This window comes from Cricetulus griseus, chromosome 2, assembly GCF_003668045.3.
Source record: "Cricetulus griseus strain 17A/GY chromosome 2, alternate assembly CriGri-PICRH-1.0, whole genome shotgun sequence".
Taxonomy (NCBI): domain Eukaryota; kingdom Metazoa; phylum Chordata; class Mammalia; order Rodentia; family Cricetidae; genus Cricetulus; species Cricetulus griseus.
This window is the reverse complement of record NC_048595.1, coordinates 145,062,738-145,087,654: the sequence shown is the minus strand read 5'-3', so window position 1 is coordinate 145,087,654 and position 24,917 is coordinate 145,062,738. Positions and strand designations below refer to the sequence as shown.

The following is a 24,917-nucleotide window of genomic DNA, read 5'->3' as shown; positions in this document are numbered from 1 at the left end:
GTGGTGGGTGCATGCCAGAGTAGGTGTGGAGAGGTTAGAGAAAGGCTGGCAAAAGTTGGTTCTCTCCCTCTACTGTGTGGTCTCCAGAAATTGAACTCCAGCTGGAGAACCTGTCTACCACTGTGCTGACGGTCTAAGCTGTAATGAGCTGGGATGCACTTGTTGTTCGGCTTTGGATCTCTAAAACCTACCACAGCCACGGCATGTGAGTGTTTACTGAATGAGAGAGAGAGAAGTGAATGAAAATGTGAGAGAGATCTGGCTATGGCATGTGTCACCCATGATCACTAGGATTGGTTCAGCTTATCTGGCTTGCTAAGCAGGTGTCCCCTTCCCTGGACACTTCCCGAGCCTCCTATCTCTCTATAGCTGTGTGTTTAGCTGAAGAAGAAGACTGCTCCTGACAAGGAGGATCAGCCTTTAAGGCTGTGAGAGCAGCTGTGCTTCCCTGCTGGGACCTCCACACAATCTCAAAGTGTCTGAATGACCAGAAGCTGATGAGAAAGGAACCCTGAAGAATCCTCCAGATGGGATGCTTATGTTACAGTTTCACTTCCCTCCTTTCCCCCAAATTGTTCATCTTCTAATGTATACTTCATGAGCACTCGTGCTTTTGCTTGAGTTTCTTCAGGAGTAGGGGACGGGGTTGTTGAATTAAGCCAAGTGGGGAAACCCTGCATATTCTATCTCCTTCCTTGCAGAGTGAGCATGTCTCAATCATCATTAGTTCTGAAAAGTTCTTTGGTAGAGAAAACCATGATGCAGGCAGAGGTGTGAGGTCAGGAATGGGATCTTCTGAAACTCTAGTGAACATTTAGACACTCCAGAGGGTTTGTTACAACTCAGACAGAGCTGGACCCACCCCAGGTATTCTGCTCCCATAGGCTTGGGTCAGGCCCCAGGAACTTCCACTTCTAAAGAGTCACTAAGAAGTCCAGATACCCCTGGTCTAGGATCTCATGTAGGAACCACTGCAGTGGAATACTCAATGGGCTCTATGACCCCTAGCAAGCCTGAGTGGATTCATCACTACAATCCACCTTCCACCCCAGGGTGGGGGGTGCTTGAGGACCAAAACCAAGGCTAAAAATATAAACATTGCCCTCTTCTTCGCAAACTATGAGGTTGTTACTTATGAGTTTAGGAAGGGAGTGTAAACACAAAAGTCTACACAGTGTTAGACCGAGGCCACCAGCAGCTTCAAGAAGCAAGAGAAAGGGCCGGGTGTTGGTGTCGCATGCCTTTAATCCCAGCACTTGGGAGGCAGAGGCAGGCGGATCTCTGTGAGTTCAAGGCCAGCCTGGTCTCCAGAGCGAGTGCCAGGATAGCTCCAAAGCTACACAGAGAAACCCTGTCTCGAAAAACCAAAAAAAAAAAAAAAAAGAGGAGGAGGAGGAAGATGGAGAAGAAGAAGAAGAAGAAGAAGAAGAAGAAGAAGAAGAAGAAGAAGAAGAAGAAGAAGAAGAAGAAGAAGAAGAAGAAGAAAGAGATAGAGAGAAAGAGAAAGAGAAAGAGAGAAAAAGACAGCTGCACCAAATCCTCAGGGTGTGGTGGCAGGCCTGTGAGAAGGGAGATTTGTGACCAAGTGGATGAGGACTTTAAAAGAATATCTGGAGCTGCTGGACAGAGGAGTAGGCACCTCCAGGCAGAAAAGAGACTGTCCAGGGGTCAGTTTCTCCTGGGGCCACACTGTCCCTTGAGTGTACAATAATCACACTTCCTGGTGCTCAAAGCTTGTGTTCCATGTCATTTTCCTAACTTCCCTGCCACACAGTCTTTTGAAAAGAGTCAGGACTGGGAAATGGTATGCAAGAGCCTGGCTGTTAAAGAAACCCTTCTAGCAGCCAAATACTGTGAATAAATAGAGCAGATGCCCTTCCTGTTGAGTAGACTCTGGGTCTTAAGCACCACCAATAGTCATACAGCAACCATCTTGTGTGTCTGTAGAGGGCCTGAAGTGAGTCTAAACTATACCCTGTGATTCCTCCTGAGAGCCACCCTTTTGGCTCTCGCTGAGTTTAACTCGACTGCTACATCACTGAGAGGCCTCCACCGTGATCCTTTGCAATCACAGATCTGATCACAACGGTTCCTACAGAAAACACCTCAGTGGCTTTCCTAGGCTCTTCACAAAAAGACAAGAATCTAAAAATAGAATCCTCTCTAGTTCAAAAGTTTGCTGGCACCAACCCCCCAGATTTCCCACATCCACTATTTTTTAATAGCCAAACAAGGGCTTGGGGGATAACTCAGTATGCGAAATGCTTGAGGATTTAAGTTAATCCCTAGAAATCACATAAAAACAGCCAGACATGGGGGGACCCCAGCACTGGGGAAGCATAGAGAAGGTGACCCCTGGGACTCAATGGCTAGGCAGCCTAGTTTAATTGGTCAGTTCCAGACCAGTGAGAGATCTTATTGAAAAAATGAGAAAAACAGGTACCTGAGGAATGACACCTGAGGTTGTCCTTTGACCTTCACATATCATATATGCACAGATGTGCGCCTGAACACATGAATGTATACACGTGTGCCTGAACACATGCATACACACACATGCACCTGAATGCATAAATGCACACACCTTAGACAGTCAAAGAAGCAGCTTTTTAGTCATTTAGGGCTTGCTTGTTTGCTTGCCTACCTGTGCAATTATACCCAGGATCCACTGGCCACTCTTATATGGTAGAGTCTAGGTTGTCACTGCTCTTTGTACTTCCCTCAGCCAGAGACACCTCAGAATGGTGTGGAGTTACATCACTAAGAGCACTCTTCAGTCCCTCTGCCTTGGCTGTCCTCTGGAGAGCAGTCCCACTCTTCCAGAACACGGTGCACAATGCTGTGTGGATTTCCCTCTCATCCTCTGCTCAAGCACTGCCAATCAGGTTTGTCTCTTGTGGGCCTATGATCAGCCCTTCAAACTGTCTACAATTGACCATCAGGTTTAAGCATGCTGGCAGCTCAGGTTTTCTTGGCCTCATCTCCAAGGAAACCCCTGTTCCTCAAGGGAATTACCACATCACTCCTGCTTATACCTCCTTATATCAGTGTGACTGATTCCTTTGCTTCATTTGGACAAATTACCACAGATCCAAATTTCTAGTATTAATTTCCCAGAGTTGCAGATATCAATCTCTCAGAGTCATCTGATGGTTATGTCCCTTTCCACTATATAGCAATCTCTGAGACTTTGGGCCCCATGCCAACTTTCCTCACCACCATAACCCCAGCATACAGCCTATGTCTGGCACCAAATTGACTCTCATCAAATAAATACTTACATGTGGGGGAAAAAACAACAACAAAGAATGAAGCTACCTGATAAAGATCACATTGATGTAAAGTTTTCCAAGTTCTTCTGAAAAACATGTGGACTTTTCTACCCAGGAAAGTCAACATTTTGCCTCACTGGATTCAGTCCAGATCAACATATTGGTGCTGGGCTTTGTTTATTTCTTTGTGAGCCTCACACAGCTCCTGGTGCATTAGTGAACCAGATTGCTAGCCCACTTTATCAGCTGTTCCACATCAGATCCATCTTTCTTTCCTTCCTTCCTTTCTTTTCTTTTTTCTTTCTTTCTTTCTTTCTTTTCTTTTCTTTTTTTTTTTGAAGATGGGCTCCAATTATGTTGTCCAAGACGGCCTTGAACTGTTAGACTTGGTGATCTTTCTGCCCGAGAGTATCTTGAAGTACAGGTCCTTGCCACTGCACCCAGACAAAATAACCTTTTCAACTAACTCACACAGATCTGACCAGTCCAGTGGGCCTGAGAGGAGAGGCAAGTGTTTCAAAAGATCATTTTATTGATGTTCAGAAACATGTCACTTTGCTTCCATTGCTCACATTTGTTAGTGTGCAAATTAAAAGTTCTGTTTAACCAGAAATCACAATGGAATGAAGTGGTTACCATGGCTAGAGGATTGCCAGCTTGTGTGAAATACCATGACCCTATGGGATGTCCTCTGTCACCGGCTTGATTGATTTGCTGAAAACCAAATGCATGCATGTGAGGGCTGGAGTGAAAACCAAATGTATGCATGTGAGTGCTGGAGTGAAAACAGAATGCATGCATGTGAGTGCTGGAGTGAAAACCAAATGCATGCATGTGAGTGCTGGAGTGAAAACCAAATGCATGCATGTGAGTGCTGGAGTAAAAACTGAATGCATGCATGTGAGTGCTGGAGTGAAAACCAAATGCATGCATGTGAGTGTTGAAGTGAAAACCGAATGCATGCATGTGAGTGCTGGAGTGAAAACTGAATGCATGCATGTGAGTGCTGGAGTGAAAGCCGAATGCATACATGTGTGTGTTGAAGTGAAAACCGAATGCATGCATGTGAGTGCTGGAGTGAAAACCAAATGCATGCATGTGAGTGCTGGAGTGAAAACGGAATGCATGCATGTGAGTACTGGAGTGAAAACTGAATGCATGCATGTGAGTGCTGGAGTGAAAGCCGAATGCATACATGTGAGTGTTGAAGTGAAAACCGAATGCATGCATGTGAGTACTGGAGTGAAAACCAAATGCATGCATGTGAGTGCTGGAGTGAAAACGGAATGCATGCATGTGAGTACTGGAGTGAAAACCAAATGCATGCATGTGAGTGCTGGAGAGAAAACTGAATGTGTGCATGTGAGTGCTGGAGTGAAAACTGAATGCATGCATGTGAGTGCTGGAGTGAAAACCAAATGCATGCATGTGAGTGCTGGAGTGAAAACTGAATGTGTGCATGTGAGTGCTGGAGTGAAAACTGAATGTGTGCATGTGAGTGCTGGAGTGAAAACTGAATGCATGCATGCGAGTGCTGGAGCGGTGCTCAATGGCAGAGCACCTACTTTACTTACTATATGTTCAATGCCCAATAAGAGGGGGAAGGGTTAGCCAGCTGGGTGCATACTCACGTAGTTTATTACTGAGTCCATGCAAAATTGAAAGCACCATCCTTTACACACACACACACACACACACAGAAAGAGAGAGAGAGAGAGAGAGAGAGAGAGAGAGAGAGAAAGAAAGAAAGAAAGAAAGAAAGAAAGAAAGAAAGAAAGAAAGAGGCATCTATGTATACCACAGGCTATTGATCCCTTAATAAGCGTTTCCTGAGCTTCCTATCTACTTTAGGCAGACTGATCCATCCCGCTCTCTCCACTTCATGGAATTTTCCCTGCACTGAACATGACCTTTCAGGAAGTAGCCAAGTCATCAAAGCGACAAAAGCAGCAGCCATGAAAACATCAGTACCAAAGGAATGCCCGCAGTCTTGGCCCTGCGATGAGGAGTACTCGAGGCAGCCGGCTCTCTCTTCCAGGGGTGGGCAGGGTGCCCCTCCGTTCAGTGGCTCCTGCTGCACTGAACGCCTGCGCACACGCGTGGTGGGCTGGCACTGACCTGCACAGCCACTCCAGGGACTCCATTCTCCCACAAAGCAAGGACGAGCTGGAAAAACAGAACGACAGGATGCTGACCTGAGTAAACCCAGCCGGCCAAGTTGTTCTGCCCATGCAAACAGTAGTTTATCTAGCTTGTGTAAACATCATAAACTCAGCCATGACCTGTATCTGGAAACACAACTAAGATCTCCCCCTACCCTGATTGTTAACTGATAATTAGGTACTTCTGAGGAGGTCCAGGATCCTGAGGGCTGGCCAGGGACTCATCCCAGATAAATTGCTACAGGATACTTCCTCATACTCCTGGGCTTACAAACCTTTCTTTCTTTTTTCTCCCCCCCCCCAACAGTAATTTTTATCCCTACCCCTGATCATAATGTGATTTTCTTTCCAGATTATCTTTTCACTTGGTCATATTTATGGAAGATGGTATGCTATTTCAATACATGTATACAATGTGTAATGACCAGATTGTCCATTGGTAAATCAAATTTCTTAAATATGGAACTAATAGCCATTCCAGTTAACTGCGGTAATCACCCAGCTGTGCTAACTGCATCACTCTACCTGTAGCCATCCTTTCTCTATCCCCTCTTCCTCCTTCCCTAGAATGTTATTAACAGTAATATACATTCATCGCAAAACAGAGAAAATAATTTAAAAACAAAAATGTACCTTACCCACCAATAATCGCAGTACTTACTAATCAATCCTTATAGAAAATGTAATGAGAACTATAGTGTGACTCAATAGTAATAAAAACAAAATTGACACATAGATCTGTGGGATAGAACAGAGGACCCTGCTATAAGTTCACATAACCACAGCTACCTGATTTTTCACAAAGAAAGCAGAAGTACACATTAGAGAAAAGATAACTGCCAAGTTCAAAAGAGCCCCCCCTTCCCCTAAAAATGTCCCTTCTGGTGGCACTGCCCTAAATAGAAGGACTCTGACTAGATAAACAAGCCTAAATGTTTCTGTTCACCGGGAACCACCTATAACCTTCCCCCAAAGGTCAACCACCCCTGGCAAGGGCAGCTACTACTGGACCATTGGAGACAGCCTGTGTCAGCTCAGATCCCCACCCTGCTGGCTATCATAAAATCAGCTTGCATTCCTACTGTTTTACTCTTTAAATGATGCTGGAGAAACTGGATCCTTATCTCTCTCTCTCTCTCTCTCTCTCTCTCTCTCTCTCTCTCTCTCTCTCATCCTGAATAAAAATCAATTCCAAGAGGATCAAAGATCTCAGTGTTGTCCCCTGAAACAGCTGCAAGATAAAGCAGTGAGTCTGTCCAAAAATATGGGCACACACCAGGGTTTTCTGAATAGGGCTCCTGGAAATAAGGCCAAGAACTGAGAAGTGAGATCTCACAAAATGTAAAAGCTTCAGTACTGCAAAAGAAACTGTTAATGGAGTGAAAGGCATCCTACAAAATAGGAGACAATCTTTGCCAACTATACATCTGACAGAACTAGTGCCTAGAAAACTAAACATCAAGATAACAATCGCCAGTGTTAAGAAATGGTCTATGTACGTCTGCCATCACCAGGAGCCGGGAGACATGAAAGGTGAACTTGCTTTTATTTATTAACCAATTTTCCTCTGCTTTTCTATCTCCTTTTTCCCATTTTGTTTACCTTTGCACGCCCCAATCATTAAATAAATGTTATGGGTCCTAGGCTAATTAATAAATAATGATTTATAAAACTGGAGCTCTCAAAAGAAGCACAAACAACTAATAAATACTTTTAAAAGTGTTCAACATCCTTAGCCATCAGGGAAATGCAAATTTTAAAAAGTGCTTTGAGATTTCATCATGCTCCAGTAAGAATGGCTATTATCAAGGAAACAAATGACCTCAAAGGCTGGTAAGACTGTAGGGGAAAGGCAACCCTTATTCACTGTTGTCACTAGAGTGTAAACTGGTAGAGCCACTATGGAAATCTGTGTGGAGGTTCCTTCAAAACTCTAAAAATAGAATGGCCGTTTTATTCAAGCAACACCATTGTGGGCTGTCTCCTAAGCTAGAGCACAGCATACTTAGCCCTGGACCTCCTTTTTGTTTTGTTTTGTTGAAACATGGTCTCTCTACTAGCCCTGGCTGTCCTGGAACTTACTTTACAAACAAAGCTGGCTCCAAACCCACAGAGATCTGCTTGCCTCTGCAGTAATTAAGGTGTGTGCTGCCACACCTCCTGGCTGCCACCTGAGCCTCTGGAATCCTGGTATTATAGATGTGTCTCTGAGCTAGATGCCAAGACTTCCTTTTCTACAAAATAAGATCCCCTTCCCCTATTGCCCTCATACTCAAGTCCATAGTGCTTTTTATATATAACCCCTCCAACTTTTTGAAAACTCTGATAGTTCTTTGTTTCCCAAAGAACTATCTAGCTAAGAAGTCATGGTTTGGGGAGGACATATTTAGTAACATACATCTTATCACACACAGAATCCAAAGTTCAAAAAACTTTATACTATTTTAAAGCATCCCTCCATTTACTATCTAAAACCCATTGGTATCACATGTCAGCCACCTTCAGACACAAGGTGAACCTTCTCTTGCTGGTCTTCTCTTCCATATCCACTATGGATACCCTTTGGGAAATCAGAAACATGTCACTTCTTGTTCTGCTCATCTCTGATGACCTCTCTCCATTTGAATAATGTGTCTATAGGCAGAACTCCATAGATCACATATTGATGGCTTCATCATTGTGACTAAGATACTGAGCAATCTATGGACCATTTAAAATTGTCTGTTCAAGTCCTTTACCCATTTTTGAATTGAGTTTTTAGCTGTCTGTTCTCATGGAGTTGTATGGTAAATAGTAAGTTCTTCTCAAATTGATAATCTTCATTTTTACTTCTATCCCTGTGGTCTGTCTTTTTTCTTGCTTGGTAGTATCTTTTCACTCATGAAGAAAAAAAAATGTTTTTTGTAATCCAATGGAGATTGACTCACTTATTTCTTTTGCTGGCATTGCCTGTGCTTTGGGCTCAGTACTGGAGTGTATTTTGACACACAACTGCAACACCGTGAAGAATTTTTCTTCAATGATTTCTCTTACAAGTCTATAGTTTGTTGGGTCTTTTATTAACTTTAATACTTGTCTGTGGAAATAAGCATCTGTCTTTGTTCATTTGTATTTGAACATCCAATTTTCCCAGCACTACTTGAAGAGACCATCCTTTCTCCTTCTCATTGATTTAGCACCCTTGTCAGAAGTTCATTGACCAGTAGCAGGTGTGGTAGCACACACCTACCTTCTCAGCCCTTGAAGACTGAAGCAGGGGCCCTGGGAACTCTTGGTTAGATAGTGAGACTTGTTTCAGAGGTGTCCACCTATATAGTGGGACAGGTGTGGTCAAACAGAGCAGCCCATATCATGTCATCAAGGAATCAGAGAGAATAACTCTCCAGAAGTCACTCTGAAGAGACTCCCAGTCTGGTAACTGGTTGTGAAAGATGCTTCTGCCCTTCATTCTTCCTTTACCTCACTTTCTCTCTGGACTTCCTCATCCCTGAGTCTAGTTGGTCCTTCATGTATTGAACTTGAACAGCACTTAATATTTATATTTTAAAACTCATTTATTTCAAATTTTAAATTGTGAACAATACTATAACATAAAATTGAGCCATGTCATTAGCTTGGAATTTAGCTTAGGTTTGACTTTTGTCGTATATTAACAGATGACACTGGGGAGTATTTTCTGAAAGAATTTAGCCTCTTGAGAATTCTTTTAAACTGTGTCTCATGACCAGCATTTGTTTGGTCAGTTTGGTACCATGAATGAATTCTTCAGGAGTCACAAAATCACTGCGTCAACTGTTATTCTTATTGCCTAAGATGTGTTCTTGACCAAAAAAAAAAAAAAAAAAAAAGTTAGTTGCTATTTTTCCAATCTGACTTTCAAATTCCCATAAAGAGCTGAATACTGCAGTGAATCTGTAGTACCAAACACCCAAGGGCTGAGACTGGAGAACTCATCAATAGCCTGGGCAGAGTTTATTGCAGTCCAACTCAAAATAAACAAACAAACAAATGAAAGATTCATAAAGCAAACAGAAATTCTAGGTTCCAAGGCAATGTCTCCATGGCTTCATCCTAAGACAAAATGGAAGAGGGATTGAAATAGAATTATGTAAGTAAAAGGGTGTTCCATAAGATTTTGTACTAGTAGAATAAAGGATTACCAGCCTACAATCCACACTGCCAGAGAAGCTAGTAAACAAGGAGGACCCTAAGAGAGACATACATGGTCCCCTGGAGAAGAGGAAAGGGTCAAGATCCCCAGAGCAAATTGAGAGCACAGGAAGAGGAGGGAGGGAGCTATAAGAATGAGAAGGGAAGAAGAGGAGGGATGCAGAGGTCATGAGGGAGCAGAAAGGTTGAGTCAGGGGAAGAATAGAAGAAAGGATATGTGATAGGTAAGGTTTTAGTTGGGGGGTGGTAGAGGAGGACGGGAGGGAGAAGGGAACTGGGATTGGCATGAAAACAATCTTCTTTCTAATTCAAATTTAAAAATCTGAAAAGAAAAAAAAGATTTTGTGCTAGATTACTCTGGTATATTAATTTGTCTTCCACTGGAAGGTTCTAATCCTGATTCTCTTGTGAACTTTTGATTAAGTTGGAATTCACTGTAGACCACAAGGGATCATTTGTCCCAGGGGTTAGAAGTACAGGAACTTCTGACAGATTTATTACAGGTCATATATTAGAGCTGCGTGACAGGTATTTCCTTTTGAACTATTTCATTAACAGCCCTGCCCCTTTCCCACTAAACTTATCTTTACAGACAACATGCTAGAATATTCTTTCTTCAGTTTTAATCTCATTCTTTACATCTGCTTTTACATCTGCTAATGGGATCTGTCACTGTGTTACCTGGTAAGCTGGTGCATTATGGCCCTGAACTCCATGCTGGTCAACTGCTTAACAGTTAGGATTCGATAACATCATTCCACTCCCTTTTGAGGAAGGAAGCTTAGATTTAATGGGTACAGGAAATTCGGTGACGTTTTTTCTCCTCTTTGTTTAAACTCAACCCAATATTCAGGTTGGGTTTTCTACAGAAGCAGCCTATGGGATATGCAAGGCCTTGATTTGGAAAGTGAAGAACAGACACAGAATACACATCTATGTTCCTACGTTGGCCTAGCACACCTCTGACTCTCACCTCACTGGAGAGTGAGAGTAATGAACCATCCAGAGAGTGAGAAATGATGGAGTTCTTCATGTTGGTTAATTGGTCTCAGATATCCCTACCTCCAGGCACAGAATGATCAAGAACAGAAAATCAGTTATACTGCATACTAGAATAAGGTACATTTCTACATGTTCTGATAGGGAGAGCTGGTCAGATCCAAATTCAATAACCTTAAAAATTGTCTCACTATTTGTTGTTGTTAAGTGTCTCACCATGCAATCCCAGCTGTCCTGGAATTTACTATATAGACCATGCTGTTCTTTTTTTATTTATCTATTTATTTATTTATTTATTGTGTATACAGTATTCTGTCTGCATGCATCCCTGCAGGCTGGAAGAGGGCACCAGATCTCATTCAAAGTGGTTGTGAGCCACTATGTGGTTGCTGGGAATTGAACTCAGGACCTCTGGAAGATCAGTCAGTGCTCTTAACCTCTGAGCCATCTCTCCAGCCCGACCATGCTGTTCTTGAACTCTCAGAAATTTGTCCAAGTGCTGAGATTAAAAATGTGGGCTGCCATACATGACTTCTGTTTTGTTTCCTTTTTGTTTTTGTTTGGTTTTGGTTGGAAGAGGTTTAGTTTCTTTTCTGTGGAAAAGAAAGTTACGGAAGAAAGCATTTATTTGGTTTATTGTTTCAGAGATAGAGAGTCCACCATGGCAGCAAGGTGTGGCACAGCAGCTGAAAGACCAAAAGAGCGTATCTCAACAGCACACAGGAGACAAACAAGGAGATAGAGCAGGAAGCTAGGTGGAGCAATCGGGGGGGGGTGCTCACCTTTAATTCCAGCACTTGGAAGGCAGAGGCAGGTGGGTCTCTGTGAATCTAAGGCCAGCCTGGTCTACAGAGTGAGTTCCAGGACAGCCAGGGCTACACAATGACATAGTCTCTCCAGCAAGGCTCTGCATCCTAAAGCTTCCATAACCTCTTCCAAACAGTGTCACCAGCTGGTAACCAAATACACAAGCCTGTGGGGAATATTTCTATTCAGGCCACCCTCATTTCATATAAGATGAAATGCAAACTCCTTATTACACATGCAGATACACACACACACACACACACACACACACACACACACACACACACACACACAACCTTGGCATCAAGCTTCAACTATGCTATCCCTTTATTCCCTGAACACAGGAAGCATATGGACTCTAGATGCTCTACCAACATTTTCACTTTGTTTTGACTTTCTTCCTGTACTGAGTATGGCTGAGCACTGATCATCCTACAGTCTCAGTCAAACTAGTCTGTCTTTACAGACCTTTTCTCTCCATGCCTTAAAGTTCAGGAGATCTGGCCTCTGCTGGCAGCCAGGAGTCTTCATCCTTTCTAGCCCATGACGTCTCTTGCCAGTATCTCCACTGGGGAAAATTTGATCACACTGTGAATCCCAAGTTTGCAGTTGTGTTAATTAAATAAAATTAACCTTGGGTCAGGAGGCTGAATTAGCAACTAGTCGACAGAAAGTTCTCATAGAGCATCAGAGGGCATCCAGGAGAGATAGGGAGGAATTTTGAGTGGATGGCTTTTTTTTTGTTTTGGCAAAACCAACACACTTCATCTCGAAAGTATTGAGCTCAGTCAATTTTATCATCTGTGGATTGAAATGGCGTTTCCTTTTATTTGATCGAAAATTTTTCTCACTCAAGGGTTTCAGCATATAGTGAAAAAATGCTCCCTGCCTGTGCCCTTCATGGTCTTTCTGTATCTATATGTCTCTTGCCTGCTCATTGTCTACTTTTCCCATGGAGTACCAAAGTTCTGGGCCTGTCTTTCTGTGTAGAAAACACCTCCCATCTTGGGCTACCATGGTCTTTCTCTAAGTCAACCACAGCTCTGTAGGTTATGCCAAACAACTATTCTTGGTCTCTAGGTTCCCAAGGATAATTTTTTTTTTTAAATTTGCTGTTTGCTTGGTTTTGTTTTGAGACAAGACCTCAATGTACAGCCAGGATGACCTCTAACTCATCATCTAGCTCAAACTGGCCTAATATGGTCATCTTCCTTCTTCAGCCACCTGAGTGCTAAGATTACAGGTAGGAACCACCGTGATGTCTTCCAAAATAATTTAATTCTTTTCCATCCTGGAGTTGTGGTACATGTCTGCAATTCCAGCACTTGGAAGCTGAAGGTAGGAAGATCAGAAGTTCATGGACATTCTCAGTTACATAGTGAATTCAATGCTACCATGTGGACCTGACATCGCAAAAAAAAAAAAAAAAAAAAAATTCTAATGTTTTTCTTGATGATGCTCTCTTGAGTAAACACACACCACCATCACATCACAAAACTAAACTGCTATCAAGAGAAGAGTCCTTCATTATGTCAGTACCATGGGGGCCTTTCTCTCCAATGGAGAATCTTCATCTTGTCCCCATGTAGCAATCTCTCCTGGGTTCATCACAAAGATACACACACTCTTCTGTTACCCAGCGCTGCCTGCTTGCTCTTTGCCATCTAAAAGTCAAAGGCTAAGTGCTTTCTCCCTCACATCAAGTTCAGATATCCTAACATCCCTATGGAATAGTCTTTGCACACATTATAGCAGTAGCTATTTGTTCACAGCTATTGCTTCTTGACAGTCTATTGAAGAAATACAAAATGGCTCCTTAACCAGCACACCAAAGGCAAGCACATCTCATGTTATTTTACATGCCTGACATCTTCCTTTTCCTTTCTAGGCATGTACATCCTTTTCTGGGCAGTCTTGTCAAAGCTTTTATGAGACTTGAATAAAGCTACATTGCCCGAGGGAACTATTTGTACCTCAAAAAACAGTTTTGTTGTTGTTGTTGTTTTGTTTTCCCCTGGTAATAACTGTCATCTTCCTCAATAGGTTTTAAAAATAATCTTTTGAGACATCAGGTGGATTAGTTTATAAATCGTAGTAAAACAAAGTTACTTTCTTCAACAAGCAGGATTTTAGAGATCATGTAAAAAGGGGAGGCAGAAAACAAACAAAAAAGACAGTGGTGCCTTCTTCTGGGTAGCATTTCCAGGACAACTGAGTTCTCAGATGCATTTCTGGGCCCCTCACCTTTTCAGCAATGCTGGGCAACAAACCCAGAACCTCATACACACTAGGCAAGGGCTCTCCCACCAAGCTACCTTTGTTTCTATTTCTACACTTTTCAAATTTCTCTCAATAGATATATATTCTACAGCCCAGGAAGAAAGGCATTTTTTTTCTATTTTGTTCCCTCCCTTTCTTCTTTCCTCCCTCCCTCTCTTCCTTCCTCCCTTCCTCCCTCCTCCCCCCTCCCTGTGTGTAAGCACAGAGAGAAAAAAGAAAGAGAGAAGCAGAGACAGCAGACAGGTCTCACTGTGTACCTCAGGCTGGCCTGGAGCTTGCTATGTAGAACAGACAGGTCTCATACTCACAGAGGTCTGCCTGCCTCTGCCCCCCCAGTGCTGAGACTAAAGGCTTGCATCACCATGCCTGTCAGAAAACATTTTAAAAAGAAAATACAGATATGCTCCAATAGCGGTACTTTCCAAAGCCGTGGATAACACCTAGGTGTGGCCACATACATTCTCTTGAGACATTAAGTTGGATCATCATCATCAGGTGAGTATGGAAAGAGCTTTGTGTGGCTGAGTTGTAGAGTCTGTTCTTAGTATGGATGGGCTTGGGGGTTCAGCCTCAGCACCATAATTGTGGAATAACAAAGACCAGGGCACAGAGCCCCACAATGTGCAGATAGTGAGCTACCAGAACACGCACTCACTCCACCATTGTCTGTCTGGGTCTTACCCTGCTAAGTACTAAGATTCCCATAAACCCTTACTTTTTAGAGGTGTCACAACAGAATGTTTAAAAGCTATGGAAGCTGGATCCAGATTTCATGGGTTCAAATCCTGTTCCATCACCTGTGATTGGTGGTCCTTCAGACAGTTACCTAACCTTTCTATGCTATCTTGTTCATTAAATGACACCAAAATGAAGTGTAACTTTCAGCAGGTTGTGATACCATAGTGAGACAATAGCTGTAAAGTGGTTGTGCTGGGGGTAGGAGTGTGTATGTGGCTGGGGAGAGGGAGCTGATCCATGGTAAATGCCACCTGAATGTAATGAGACAATCGCTAAAAAGTGCTTGTGGTGGTGGTGGTGGTTGTGGTGGTGGTGGTGGTGGTGGTGGTGGTGGTGGTGGTGTGTGTGTGTGTGTGTGTGTGTGTGTGTGTGCTGACCCAGGGAAAATGCCATCTGAGTGTTACCAGATTCCTCTCCTTAATTCTAGGCCACCACTGCTAAGTCTAGGCTGCCTCTCAGACTGTGCTGGCTCTTGTAAAGCTTCAGCTTTCTTAGTCCTCATGATCTGAGCCATCCTTCCTCTTGGTTGGTTGGGAGTCCCTGTTTGTAAGCACAATGTCCCCTTGCCCATTGGATGTCAGGCAGTTTGTTTCCTGGACTCCTGGACTTTCTGGAGATCCAAAAGACTCAGGGGCTACTCAGTTTTTGCCCTGCCCTATGTGAGTTAATAATTGTACGCATATTTCTACCTTTTCCCTTGGTTGCTGTAAAGGATCCAATACAGCCCACTATTTGTTAGTATGAAGTCCATAGGAACCCAACTCCTGAGTGAGCAACTTGGGAGAGGCACTGGACAAGCATAACTTCCACTAAGTTATTCCAGGGCAAAGTAACTTAGATCTGGGTCTGTCCCTCTTCTGCTATTTTAGATATACCCAGAGGAGATTGTTTTTTGTTTGTTGTTGTTGTTGTTGTCGTTGATGGTGGTGGTGATTTTGTTGTTTTTGTTGGTGGTGGTTTTGTTTTCTTTCAGGGTCAGGGTGTCTCTCTGTAGCCCTGGCTGTCCTGGAATTCCCTCTGTAAACCAGGCTGACTTCAAACTCAGATATCTGCCTGCCTTTGCCTACCAAGAGCTGGGGTCAAACGCATATATCATCATCACCACCACCACCACCCGGCAACTGTTTTGTTTTCTCCTTTTTTTTTTTTTGTAGGAAACGAAGAGACTCATGATACATTATTGGTATTAAACCAATGCCACCACCAAAATGCTGTCTTTTGAAATAATTCATTTCAGAATGGATTTCTTTGGCAACTCACTTATTCTATAGGCGCCATAATATTTTTATTTTATTTTATTTGCCCAATAAAGATATTTCTTTCATCTAAGGGTCCCCAGGGTTAAAATGGTTTTTATTTTTACATAAGAGGAAAACAAAACCTCTCAACTTTGAAAAACAAAACCTTTCCACTTAGATAAAGAAATGTCAATATCCCTTCTCTTTGCTGCACCTCCCCCAAATGTGTTATGAGGATGGAGGAATCAGTATGCTTAGTCATACAGACACTGTTACACCTTTCATAAGGTGGACATAGTGTCAGGGCAAAGGGCTTCAGAGAGCAAGGACAGAGAGTGTAACCTTGGACAAAGAGACTATAAGAGGTGAGAGGATTCTGAGTACTGAGTAACCTGGGACTCTAGATGACTGGAACTTGCAGTATTTAGGAATGTGTATGTAGTCACTACAGATTCCATTGAAAGAGGTGGCTGGTAGCAACCTGAGATCAGACAGCCTTGTGTTTCCAGCCTTCGCTCTACCCTCATTCATGTGAAGGTGGGTGGTGGGAGCCCTTACATTGCTCAGCTTTGGCATTTGTAAAATGGTAACACAGGGCAACCACAATATCCCAACACCCTTGAGTGGATGATTCTCAGCCTTCAGGACTTCTCTGATCTTAGGCAGATGCACTATGTAAGATAAACATCAACATATATTTGGGTGTCTTCTCTCCCTAGGGTCTGGGGTAGATTTTTGCAAAAAGAGTAAAATTGTGGCGCTGGTGACCATAATCAGGACCTGCTCACACTAGGCAAATGCTCTACCATTAAATTGCACCCTGAGAATGTAATTCTGAACTAACTTGCTCACATTGGTCTCAGATTTATTCCATAGACCAGGTAGGCCTTGGACTTCTGATCCTCCAGCTTCAACCTCCTGAGTGCTGGGATTTAAGTGTTTGTCACCATGTCTGGGTAGACCCTTGTGACTTAATATTAACAAATAGAAATAACTATACTGTGTACTCCTGAAATTATTGTGTACAATAAGGGCTATTATTAATTGAAATATGCAGCAGTGCCCACTGTGGCCAAGAGATGATGATGGTACAGTTACTGCATGAGAGCCTGCCATATCCAAGTTCTGGGCTTCTCAGGTGTTACCTGCTAGTAATTACTTGACAGTCCCCTGTTGCGTTCCTGTCATTTTCCTTTTACACATGAGATACTTTGAGCCCCAAGAGACTGGCATACATTCTCCAAAGTCGTAAGGCCAGTAGATGGCAGGATAAAGGTTAAAACCAGGATTCTCTGAGTCTAAGGACAAAATCATGGTGTTATGGCTATTTCAGATGGAAGGAGATCACAAACAAACAGTAAGTATTTGGAGGGAAAATTCCATGAGAATAGAGGCATTCGGCCAAAGAGTTGCTCTCACAGGCAGTTTCTAGCTGCAAATTTAGCTCTGGCCAGTGGAGGCAGGCCCACAACAGTCCTGACCCACAGTAAGTCAGTTGGCTTGCCCAGGGCTGAGGAGGCTGGGCCTCTGAGCTCTGCCCTGCCCTTGGCTCTTATCCTTAGCTGTAATGCATAAGCAGGCTCAGTCTCACCAAGTGGCCAGCTTCCAATGGCCTCTATTTCCTTCTTCTCTTCACAGGAAACCAGACTGAAGCATGTACCAGCAAGTGGCCTTGTGGGTCTCAAGTCTGCTTTTCTGTAACCTACAAGTCCTCTGTTGACCCCCAGGGAAGTACATTTAGGACTCAGATTTGCTTTTAGATTCCAACACACCATTCCCTTTTCTGGCTTTAGTTCCTCCACTTGTAGCCCTTCCACTAGGTATGCTGTTTCTGTGATTTGCTTTAGAGTTCCACACAAGATGGCTAACTCACTTATCTCCTGAATTTATCCAATAAATCCCTAGTCCAAAATAATTGATTTTACTATTTCTACATCCCAGGCTAAAATGAGGTTATTTCATTTCTTTGTGGCCAGATAAAGACAGGGTAGGGGGGTGATTTAGCCTCGCACTGCCAGGTCTCTTAGAAACCAATTAGAGTCAGGTGTGGTAGGGCACACCTTTAACCCAGCCTCCCAGAAGCAGAGGCAGGAGGATCTCTGAGAGTTTGAGGCCAGACTCATTTACATAGCAAGTTCCAAGTACAGGAAGAAATTCCTCTCACTATACTCCCGTGGGCTTGGCATGCCTCTGGAGAGCCTGATGTATATATCCCGTTGAGACCACATTCTGGCATGTTCACTCTGTTAGCTTCAGGGCCAGGCAGAAGCACCCTGACTTCCAGAGGCAACTGCACAAAGATGTCACATGAGGCTTCTTACAGGTGTTCTAAGTGTTTCTTCCAGACTGTCTTCCAGATTACCTGTTTTTGGAAATAGTCCCCTCCCCCACCTAGTTTCACTGTCCAGGATCTTGGAAAGTATTAAATGGAACATTCCAGAAATAATAGAGTTTCACATGTATGCAGTTCCAAATAATATGAGGAAATCTCACACTGCTCTGCTACTGTGTGCTGTGCACACTACCCACCCATCAGCTGTATAGTAGCCTTCTCAGTTAACAGATCCACTGTGGTAATATTATGGGGCTTTATTTCACTAAAACAGAACCATGAAGTGCAGAAGTAAAAATATAAAAGAAGAACTAGAGCATAAAACATGAAAGGCAGATGAACTTTGGTACTGCATAAAAGGACACACAGGAAAAAGCAAAACAAAACATGGTGTCGGGCATCCCCGATCATGGAGGAAAATGTCCCCTAAGGTAAGAGGGAACTAACTCTACTATTACATGTGGTTTCTTGTGTTTCTGGGTACGTGGTGACTATCTAGGGAACAGAGACTGCATCTTCAGTGTCATACCATCTTTGTGTTTGCCACAAGCATAGGCTACAGGAACTCCATAGTTAATATATAGGTAACACCCCACCCCCGGAAGAGTGGTTTCAGAAGCAAATTCTGGTTAGATGGTGTTGCAGAGTTATTCAAGTAGCTGAGACATACAATTTAGGGTGCTGTCAGGGGTGGGGACACATGGCTCATAGTAACTACATTTCCTGAATAATTGACTTTCCCAGCTTCCTTTACTCTGAGGCAAGATGTCCTGGGACAGGAAAAAGCTTATGAAAAAGGGCATTCCTATCCACAAGAAAATAATTAGTTCTCAGTCAGTAAATTGGCCATGTTCTTCCAGTATCAGGCCTGCATGACTGGCCTGCCTGGGGGCTGACAGGCTCTTAGCAAAGAGGCAAGAGAGGCCTTCTCCCTGGCTCCTGTGGTCCTCTCCCCAGAAGATGCTGAGGACATGATTGGGGACTGAGTTCCAACCCTATCCAATGTGTGGCTTTGGACTGATGTGACGTGACTGGCAACAAGCACGACTGCTTCTGTTTCCAGAGCTGACTTCTTCCGCACAGTTTGTTTTTCAGAATTATATTCTCCATTTCTTCCTTTACCTTTAAATTCAATTTTACCAGCATTGTTGACTGAACCCTACAAGGGGGTAAAGAACTGAGATGCTATGGGGAATTTAAATGAGGAAACGCCTCACTCTAAGGAAAGCTGGCTGATGAAAACACGATTGAGACCTGAGGCGGGGAAATCTAAGGACAGTTCTGGAGAGCTCGGGGAAAACCTCCTCATCAGGAGCTGCTGCGGTCCATATTGGAACCCACCGCTAAACACAACCTCAGACCTCTGAGAGCCTTCAGCTCCTCCCTCCCTCCCCCCAAGGGCAAGCTTAGTACAAAGCGGGCTAGTCACACCTTCCTGTCCGTCCCCATCACCATTCTTCATCTCCAAACTTTATGAGGTGGACAGGATAAGTGTAGTGAAGGCTGGCCCAGAGACACTCCCTGAAAACTGTCAGCACCATCCTTCCAGGCCCCAGGTGACTCTATGCAGCTGGAGTTTTTGAGTCACAGAATTCATCCCCAGAGGAGGCCTACAAAAGGATGAAGAGGACTGGGAAACCTAGGGACCGAGCTAGGGGTACTGGGATTGGAAGGCTACTGGACTGGACTAGAAGCACCCAGAAGCACTATCGGCTTGGCTCCTAGCGGTCTTGTGCCCTGCCTTTTGCCCGACGGCTGGGGTTACAGGGCTGGTGGCCCCTCCCCGGGCCCAGCCACCCACCTGGACACGCCCTGTCGTAGTCGAAGCAGCAGTCCCCGGTGAGCCGGCAGGCTTGATCGCAGAAGCACGTTCCGTAGACCCTGTCCAGCCTCCAGCCGCGGGCGAAGCAGGCTGGGTCTCGACCAGGGCAGCAGCGCCCGGCTTCTGTGCAGCCAGCCAGGGCACCGGGCCACAGCCGTGCCAGCGCACACAGCACCATCCACAGGGTCCTCATAGCCAAAGCTGCGGTGACACCTGCGACCCGGCCCAGCCTGAGCCTCCTGCCAGCGCTCCTCTCCTCCGATAGTCACAGCCCCCGCCCCCGGCCCTCCGCCCTTCCGCGCCGCCCCTCGACCGCCCTGGCTGCGCGCCCGGCGGGCTCTGGGCGGGTGGCGCTCAGGCCCAGGTGGGACGAGCCTCTCCTCCCGGCCACCAGCCCGCTGCGCCCAGGCCGCCCCGACCGCCCCGGAGAGCCGCCAAGCAGGTGCTCACTCGCGCAGCTCGCCCCTTTGGCCACTTTCCCGGCTCCAAACTCTGCCTCCTTAGGTTTGGGAGACGCGATAGGCAGTGCGAGTGTGCACCCGAAAGCCGTCCAGGGCACCCGGGCGCCCTAGCTCGCTCTAGAAAGTCCTCGGGAGGTTTTTCCCAAACTGCTGCTTTGCCAACCCTCGCAGGCTCTGCTGAGCACACAGGAGCCAACAGTATCTTCCTGTAACCTTTTAAAGTGGCTTTTTGTCCCCCAGGAAAATGCCATTTTGCTCCACTTAAGGGACAAATAAATGAATATAAAGGAAATGATGGAGTAGAAACTGTGCCCTGCTTTCTGTCAAAGTTGACTTTTCCAAGGGGACCCTCACCAATAATGTTTTTAAAAATAATGTTCACTCTAACGTGTTTGTCTGACTATGAAGGACAAGCACCGCTTGTTCTTGCGGTGCTGAGGATGGAACACAGACCCTGTCCAGTACAAGGCCCTACCAGTGGGCGACATTGCGCCCCCAGCTTAGCTCGGGCTGTCCTGGAAATTACTATGTAGATCCATCTGGCTCACTTCGAACTCACACAGAACCGCTTGCCTCTGCCTCCCAAGTACTGTAGTTAAAGGTATACACCAACTACTATGCCTGACTTTGCCCCCAACTTTTTAGATGTGTTCTCTTTCTTTCCTCTAAATAATATTACATTTTCTACACTTTATTCATCGAAACTTATTCTAGAAATTCCAGTTTTCTTTTGTGATCTTAAATCATTTAATTAGCATAGGTTTTGGAAAGAAACATGTTCCATATCTGAGAACTTAAGGAATCAAATTAAATTTGGAATCTAATTTCTTCCTTCTTCATACACGGTCTTCTCCAGTGGAATTTATCTCACTGGAGAGAAAAGTAATGAAAGTGAAAATTCTAAACTTGACTACAAACGTGGTAAAGATATTTAGCAGCCCAATATAAAAATCAAGCATGTTGTGAAACGGAAAAACAACTACATTGTAAGGGTTATATCTGATAAGCTCCAATCTTAGATTACTTTGACCAATGTAGAATGCAAGCTAGTTGATTGTCCAAAGAAAATATACTCTAAAGTGAAAAAACAAAAAAAAAAGAAGAAATCTTTCTTTGTGAGTTTATACAAGTAAGTTCTCAGCATTGGAAAACTTTTTTTGTTTTGTTTTATTTTCCTTTCTGGCAAGTCTCTCTTCCTTTAAAGCTTAAAGACATAATATGTCCTTCTTTGTGGTTTTAGTTCTTGATAGTTGGGACTAAATAGTCTTGCCAACAGATTACGCCCTCTGCTTTCCTCCTGTTGCAGGTTTTATTAGCAGTTCTGTAGCAATACATTCATGTAATTTATCTTCTAGCCGTCTCTAGTCACTCTTCCCCATGGGATGCCTCTGGGCAGATACTTCTGCGATGCCATAAGAATCTGGACAGGTGCCAGAAAGGTGTAAAAAGCAAACAACCCACTGAATGGTTCATTTTTCCAGAGTAAAACTGAAATGAAACGGTAACAGAAAAGCAGAGCTGAGAGATGGCCAAGCGGGTAAGAGCGCTTGCTGTTCTTCCAGAAGGCCCAGGTTTGGTTCCCAGCACCCACTCGTATAATTTACAACTGCCTGCAGTTCCAGTGTCAGAGAATCAGACACCCTCTTCTGGCCCCAGAGGACACACACACACACACACACACACACACACACGTGTAAAAATAAACAGAGAAGCAAACAACATAATGTCACCTGCTTGCTCAACTACCACATCTTCGCTACCTTTGGTCCTTATGCACAGACAAAAGCAAAAGTTGACAGGAAAAGGGCTAAAAGCAGACTGGAGCTATAGTGTGGGCTCAGAGCACTTGTCCATCATGAACAAGGCCCTGGTTTCTGCCCTCAGCAGTGCTCTGCCCCACAAGCTTAGAGTTCACACTGGAGTTGTGAGCTTTGAATGTAGAAAGGAATTGGGGTCCCGCTTTGGTTCTGCCATCCCTGACAACCACCTCAGTATCATCATCTCACACAGAATACTAACCTGATCTCCAGGAGAATCCCACAGGAAATCCCATGACAAGTGTAAAATTGGGTGCTAATCATCTATGGCACAATGTCCACTCCCTGCCCTGCTTTTAGGCTAAAGGCAAGTAAAAGACAAATATAGCTTTATTGGTTTGAGATACCCAGAAAAGCACAAAGTTTAAAATTAAAAAAAAAAGGAAGAAAACCACAAATAATGATCATTACATAAAGTGAACTAAGGGGAGCTTGAATCTGGTAACACTTCAAGAATCTCACAGTATAAAGTGCTAGCACTGCCTTGGAGGCATCAAGATAAGCCTTCCCTAGGAAGCCACAACCACTTCTACAGGGCAATGTGAGGGACAGCAACATTTAAAGCAAAGGTACTCACATTCTCACTGGAAACTGGATGCAGTCAGACATAATAGTGACTCACTTTGTTCACTGTGTTGTGAGGATATGTGAAGGGCAGAAATCTCCCTGACCATCATGTGGATGAACAGGAAGTAATCCAGTGCACCTCCCCCCATTTTTATTTAAATTAGAAACAAGGTTGTTTTACATGTCAATCCTAGTTCCCTCTCCCTCACTTCCTCCCCTCCTCATCTGCCCCCCACTAACACCCTACCTATCTTATACCCTTTCTGCTCCCCAAGGAGGGTGAGGCCTTCTATGGGTGGGTCTTCAGAGTCTGTCATATCCTTTGGAGCAGGGCCTAGGACCTCCCCTGTGTGTCTAGGCGCAGGGAGTATCCCTCGATGTGGAATGGGCTCCCAAAGTCCATTCCTATGCTAGGGATGAGTCCTGATCCACTGCAAGAGGCCCTATAGATTTCCAAGGCCTCCTCACTGACACCCACATTCATGGGGTCTGGGTCAGTCCCATACTAGTTTCCTAGCTATCAGTCTGGGGACCAAGAGCTCCCCCTTGTTCAGGTCAGCTATTTCTGTGGGTTTCACCAGCCTGGTCTGTACCCCTTTGTTCATCACTCCTCCTTCTCTGCAACTGGATTCCAGTTCAGTTTAGTGTTTAGCTGTGGGTATCTGCTTCTACTTCCACCAGCTGCTGGATGAAGGCTCTAGGATGGCATATATGTTAGTCATCAATCTCATTATCAGGGGAGGGCATTTAAGGTAGCCTCTCCTCTGTTGCTTAGATTGTTAGTTGCTGTCATCCTTGTAGATCTCCGGACATTTCTCTAGTGCCTGATTTCTTTTTAAACCTTAATGGCTCCCTCTATTATGGTATCTCTTTTCTTGCTCTCCTCTTGTACCCCTCCTCTTCTCCCCTTCTCATTCTCCTACTCCCTCTCCCCTCCCCATGCTCCCAATTTGCTCAGGAGATCTTGTCCCTTCCCCCATCTCCAGGGGACCATGTATGTCTCTTAGAGTCCTCCTTGTTTCTTACCTTCTCTGGCTGTGTAATCCAGTGTACCTTTAAAGACTTCCTCTCTGTTGCTTTTGGGGGTGAATCAAGATTGGGAAAATTACAGAGGGAAACTGAGACCTAGCTATTCCATCAGATTCCAGGACACAGTAATTGTAAGGCTCCTCCACCTGCATGGTCCCACTAGCTCCTGTATAACTGTGAAGCAAACATCTCCCTCATCTAATATCTGAGAGACACATTAGGCATGCATCTAGTGACTAAACAGGCCACGAACCAAAATCACCCTTTCCAAGGCACTAAAGCTTCTTTCATAACTTTATAGCTTGTTGGGTGGGATAGTGAAAAAAGATGGTCATGGAAAATAAAGATGGGTAACATTGGGAAGTATTTATTGAATACTGTAATTGGGTATATGGAAATCAAGCTACCAATAATTTCTCATGAGGCTGGAATGCATTTAAAATGTAAGGTTTTGGAGCCAAGGAGACAACTCAGCAGATAAGGAATCTCACTGTCAACTTCAGGCTTGCACACATACATGCACAGGTACACACACACACTGTGGCAAAAAATAAAAGGTTTGAATTTTTACTCCGGAAAACTGAATAAAGACTTTTATTAAAAGCAGCCAGGGTGCTATGAAAGGGATAAGGAAATCTCTTGAGATTGTGTGACGAATAAGATAGTTAACACAGTTTGGGGCAATTTTTCAGGGCACTTCATGGATTTCTGTGACATATTTTATTGAATACCAAATGTCTTTGACTATAAGTTGTGGGGTGTTTTGTCCTAAGAGAAAACAAACAAACCAAAAAACCAAATAAACAAAAACACCACAACCAAACACGACAACCCAACTCACTATCAATTGTTGATATAGGATTATATCACAGATTATAGGAGGGACTTTAGTTTCAGAGATGAATGTACTTTGTGTATTAATGTCAGCCACATGGCTATCGAAGACTTTCTCTCCATCTGAAGGCAGCAACCACTTACTGTCTAGTTTTTGTTACTGGGAAGCATTTTTGTTGTGGTTGTTGTTTTGATTTGGTAATTTAAGGCTTTTGTTTTGCTTGTTTTGTATTTTAAGCCTACGCATTGTAGTCAGGCAAGTCTGGAACTTACTGTATAACCCAACCTGGGCTCACACTCCTGCCAGCTCTCCTGCACAAGCTTCCCAACTGCAGGGACAATAGACATGAGCCACCACACCTGGTTTTGAAGCTTTCTAATTTCATGAA

The 24,917-nt window shown here is 44.1% G+C and overlaps 1 protein-coding gene across 1 annotated transcript in view; it reads right to left on the bottom strand.

The window, feature by feature from the left end:
- The window catches only part of Sbspon (somatomedin B and thrombospondin type 1 domain containing), a 29,136-nt gene extending 9,120 nt beyond the window's left edge, over positions 1 to 20,016 (bottom strand). Inside the window, exons 1-2 of the mRNA XM_027398817.2 lie at positions 19,800 to 20,016; positions 5,244 to 5,438 (exon numbers count right to left, since the gene is read on the bottom strand). Coding sequence (XP_027254618.1) covers positions 5,244 to 5,438; positions 19,800 to 20,013 — 409 coding nt within the window. The 5' untranslated portion in view covers positions 20,014 to 20,016. The remainder of the gene's footprint in view (positions 1 to 5,243; positions 5,439 to 19,799) is intronic.
- Between the last annotated feature and the right edge of the window lie 4,901 nt (positions 20,017 to 24,917).